Source organism: Aplysia californica, unplaced genomic scaffold, assembly GCF_000002075.1.
Source record: "Aplysia californica isolate F4 #8 unplaced genomic scaffold, AplCal3.0 scaffold00029, whole genome shotgun sequence".
NCBI classification, from domain to species: Eukaryota; Metazoa; Mollusca; class Gastropoda; order Aplysiida; family Aplysiidae; genus Aplysia; species Aplysia californica.
This window is the reverse complement of record NW_004797299.1, coordinates 2,285,448-2,290,806: the sequence shown is the minus strand read 5'-3', so window position 1 is coordinate 2,290,806 and position 5,359 is coordinate 2,285,448. Positions and strand designations below refer to the sequence as shown.

Sequence of the window (5,359 nt, the reverse complement as noted above, 5' to 3'; positions counted from 1 at the left end):
CCCCATTACCCACAGTCAGCAGTTCCGACGTCTCATTTAACACGTCATTTGGCTATGGTACTACCACTTCTGTGCCCACAATGAGCACAATAATTTTTAAAGTTTTGCTGGTGCAAGAACTTAATTTAGTAAGGATTAATAACATATTATAGATAAACAAATTTGTTCACTTTCATGGGTTTTGTTCATTTGCGTACGCCATGTGTAATCATAGTAGGTTAATTTCAATTGACTACTTACTACTTTTTGGGACGTAACCCTAACACGTGATAATAGAAAACAACGTACGCGTCTGGTCCGCCATTCATTTCTTGGCCTTTTTGTGTGCACATTTTGATGTCTTTTTCAAAATAACTGAAGGTAGGTAATTAGGTCTTCTTGACTACACGAGGCAAGTTCGAGTGGTTGAGGACCCCATCCCCCTTTCAACAAACCCTCAACCACCAACCCTCCAAAAGGAAAGGAGCAAAAAAAACCTCAACCACAAATACAACAAAGACAAAAACGAACCAGTTCAAGAGTCTGCAGGGGAGGGCAAAGTTTTGTTAACATAATGGTGCTCTCTGCGAAATCAGCTCGCTGTCCCTTTCGTTGTGTGGTTGAGAGTGTTGACGGTTATTGGGCCGTCAGTGGAGAGGGGACAACGACGATACCAAAAACCAAAAATCAAGCAAAAAAAAAAGTAACAAATAATGAATTATTTTCATCTCTGTAAACTAAGATTTATGAAACGCAGGAATGCGCTTTTGCTCCAAGATTTGCCTCATTACTCAATTCTCGGGCCTAGCAGTGAAGGGGTTAAAGCCCTGGTCACGACACGACAATCAAATGTCAAGAGTTCGTTACTCCTGGAGCCCACTTATTTCAAGAATATAAAAAAAATGAGGCACATCAAAGGAAATATGTAGGCTTTATTAGCGCACATGTTTTGTTGTACCATTGAGAAAAAAGGTTTTTGATTACTGTATTTATTGTAGGCAAAGTATCGTTAAGACTTATACTAAGCACTTAAAATATTCTAAACGAGTAAAATGCCTGACTACCCCCCCCCCCCCCCCCCCCGACATACACACATCTTATCGATTTCTAAATGTGAGAGCATTTCCACCATTGCCTCAGTGTTCACAAATGTTTTGAAACTGAAATTGTTTTTATTTCACCGAGACAGTATTGTGGATTGCTGTTTGCCCTGTCGAATACACCTTTCTCCAAATTGATTACAACTTCCGGGCTGGGAAACAGGGAAACCTGAAAAAAATCTAAATGCATTAATTGCTTTCTGATGCAGGACTTAACTCGATTCTCCACAAAGTGGATAAAATACTTCTCAATTTAGCTGAAACCACTTGGCCATCATGAACGATCCCCCCCATCTGTTTTCGGCAAATGGAGTTTTACAGTTAACCTCCACATAGCCATTCTCATTCAATCAATTTGACTATTGAAATGATCTTGACGCACTACACGCTGAATTCACCCCCCCCCCAAAAAAAAGAAAGAAAAATAAACCCCTGATGATTGGAATTTTACACCAAGAACAGATAACACACAAATTACACACCAATTTCTGTGTTGTAATATAGTTTTTTCAGATCAAATGTACACATAGGAAATACAAATGCCACATAGCAAGTTCAAATGCCGCATAGAAAGTTTCACGCCACATAGAAAGTTCAAATGTACAATAGGAAATTTTAGTGCACAGTTGTGCGTAACATTCAAATGTACAAATAGCAAATCCAAATGTAACACAATAGCAAGTTCAAATGCCACATAGCAAAAGCAAATATCCCCCCCAAAGATTATTCAGCGTGAAAAGCATTTTAATGTGCTCAAACTGAGTTGACGACAACCATAAACAGTTTAATTTTAAGTTGAATGGATCCTCATTAAAAAAAAAATCCTGAGGATGCTCCCGCGAAAAGAAATTCAAATAGGACTGAAGCAACTAGACATCAATATGCAGCATGGCTGATGCAGAACATTTAGCGGTATGAATTTGCCTTTATTGAGGAAGCTGGTAGCAAGCCGTTGACGAATAGAAACCAATGAAGAGCACGGAGTGGTCATTGCTTTGTTCGAGTAAGGCAGGGTCGAAGGGGACCAAACCGCACGATGCCATAGGGGCATCAGGATGATAGATGTTGGATATGAAAGAAAGAGCAAACCACACAAGAGCACCTGCCAACCACCAACTTAGCCTCCTTTTACTCTAGTTCAAGCATATTTACATTTGAACTTGCTATGTGGCATTTGAATTTGCTATGTGTTACATTTGAGATTTCTATGTTTACATATGAACTTGCTATTGTTGTATTAGGACTTTTTATGACGTCATTTGTATATTTGGATTTGCTAGGTGTAATTTGGTCTTTCTATGCGGTCTTTGAATTTCTTATGTGTATATTTGAACTGTAAAAACTATATATAGTAGGGACGGCTTCGTTGCACAAAAAAACAGGCGAGTTCGATTCCCGTAGAGGGAATTTATGTTATCGCATACCTCTGTCGATGTGCTGGGATATTGTACAACATAATTATAATACTGATAATAATAACAATTACAATAATAATAATAATTACAATCAGGATAATGATATTAATGATAACAACAACAACAACAACAACAACAACAACAAAAATAATAAAAACAATAATAATATGAATAATGATGATGATGATTACGATGAAAATGATGATAATAATAATAATAATAATAGTAATAATAATAATATAATAATAATAGTAATAATAATAATAATAGTAATAATAATAATAATAATAATAATAATAATAATAATAATGATAATAATAATAATAATAGTAGTAACTGCAATATGATCATAGTTCGTGTAGCATGAACTGATGATGACCTTTAACACCCAAAGAGGACGAGAAGTTTTTGACCCATCCAGCATGGTAAAGAGAATAAAGGAAATGAAATAACAGCAAGCAGTGTGTAACTGTAATGATCACAAACACCATGAAAATTACACCTCTCACGTAAGGGTGAATTTGTTAATTTCCACAAATAAAGATGATTATTTAATGGAAAGCTACGAGTTTTAAACAAGGCTATGATTCTTCTGTTCCAATACCGTGGGAGGTTGATGATCAGCTGTTTCTTGAAACGGAATTGTAAGGCAGCGTAAATTATACTTATGACATTTTTCTTCCTCTGTGTTCTGCACAGAATGATCAACAAGCCTACTTTTTAGTGCACTGAAGAAAAAAATAGGTTTTTAACTCTAGTAGCTCAGTTGACTTTACCCTGTCCACTGGAACAATATAATTCCAAGTAATATTTCTTGGGATATGTCATTGTCTTAGTGAATAAGTCTGCACCAGAATTTAATGACACATGGCATGTTATCAGAACATAAATTGGTTCATCCCGCTTCTCTCAGAACAAAACACTTGGATGTAGCTTTGCCAAGACCCCGAAAAGTTTTCCAGAATTTTATCTGAACATTGTCAATCACGTCCTAATTTTTGGTACTTCAAATTTCAGAGCCATAAAGCAGCATTGGTTTAATCTTAAATAAAAAATGTTTGTTTTTTTGGCTGTTTGGAAATTTAGTTCTTTTTATGAACCGAAAAGCTTTTTTTGCTCGAGAAACAATCCACTGAGCTTTACAAGCTCGGTCTTCTGGTGTTCGGTAAGTTGGTTTTTCATGGCTCTGCTTGTGGCATTTATGCGATACTGGTCTTTTTTAGAACAAGAGCTTTTCACAAACAGAGGTCTTGTGGTTTGTCAGGACAGTGTTAGTGTCAGGGGTTGATTGTCTGTTGTAAAATGTATAAATATAATTAGACTATATCACATTATTTACTCCTCAGGAGTTGACAGTCTATCATTAAATGTATACATATTTTATCACTTTATTTATTTCTTAGGAGATAAATAATATCTGTTGTTTTAATGTATACATATTATACAAGTACATCGCATTAGATATTTCCCAGGAGTTGACAGTTGTATTGTATACATATCATATTATGTCATTATTTACTTCTCAGGTTGACAACGTAACAAGAATTGAGAAGTGTTTCACGGTACAGCTGTTTTCGGAATGGAGACCTGTGGAGTACCGACGCTTACCTGTGTCTTACTTCTGCTTTTCACAGGAGGTAAGCTGGGAGGGTTCAGGGAGGTTTGTTTTGCGGAGGTCGGGTGGAGTGGGAGTAGTGTAGGGTGGGGTTAGGTGGTGAATGGGAGTGCTGGAGGAATTTTTTGTTGTGGGGGAGGGGGTTATACCGTATCTCATGGGCACTTATCTATTCAGAATTCAGAGTCTACCCTTCTTATGCCAACGAACTCTTGATCCTTTTTAATGCATCTGTTACATATTCCCCAACCCCACAACCCGTGGCTGTAATGTCATAACTAGGGTCTTCGCATAATGCGTGGATTTCTGGGTGAATTTAAACGCCTCTGATAAGCAAATCACTCACTTCATATTCAGAGCAATTAGAGAGACAGAGGAGTGTTGGCGTTTTAAATTTTCTTCTTCTTAGTATTTTCTCATTGTTTATTTTATGTCTTCATGTTAATCTATGTTTCATATCAAAAGTTGTAATCCTTTTTTGCATCTTATTCATTACAATATAAATCAGGCATCTATGATTTGTTGCTCCTAAACGTGTCTTTAAGCTTAATCACATAGATCTTCCAACTGCTGGTGAACTATTCCTATTTACCCACCTTCTCCTCACGAACGTAGAGGGATCTTTTTAAAAAGCGCTACACTTCGATCAAGCCTTTTCTATCAAATGGCACTTAAACATGTCTCTTTCATGCACAGAGTACTTTCCCCGACATGTCAAATAAGTTTTCCACCCTCTCCATTCCACCTTTTAAAACAAGATCTTATACATCGATGGAAAACACATTTGCAAAGACTTCTAAAGTTTGCTTATCCCGGTCACAAGGCATGTCTTGACTTGGCTTCTTGAAGTAAATCAATTTTCAGCAATTAGACTTAGAGTGCCAATATCCATTTTTGTATTGTGAAAACCCGAAGTCTATTCCAATTTGATTTCGCTTTATGTCACACATCACACACTTTAGCGTCTATCAAAGACAAGATCTAGGGTTTTCAAGTCTCATTTTAAGTGGTCGAGGCTATAACACTAATTTGACAAGCCGGAAATAAAGTTAATAATAACATGCTGAAAGAACGAGCGCACTGTGAACAATGCGCACTCCAGAGAAAATGTAAATTATGCAGATCTTACGGCCTCATTTGGGAGGTGGGCTGCTTGCTTCGACACTGTCTATCAGGGCTAACCCAGGCTGAGATGGATTCAAGGCCTTAGAGAAGAAAATCGGAAATTCTCGATTTGACCCCCCCCCCCA

At 37.1% G+C, this 5,359-nt stretch overlaps 1 protein-coding gene across 1 annotated transcript in view; it reads left to right on the top strand.

Moving 5' to 3' along the window:
- The window catches only part of LOC101848719 (serpin B6), a 26,916-nt gene that overhangs the window by 3,155 nt on the left and 18,402 nt on the right, over positions 1–5,359 (top strand). Inside the window, exon 2 of the mRNA XM_005091399.2 lies at positions 4,021–4,131. Within this exon, the coding sequence (XP_005091456.1) occupies positions 4,074–4,131 (58 nt within the window). The 5' untranslated portion in view covers positions 4,021–4,073. The remainder of the gene's footprint in view (positions 1–4,020; positions 4,132–5,359) is intronic.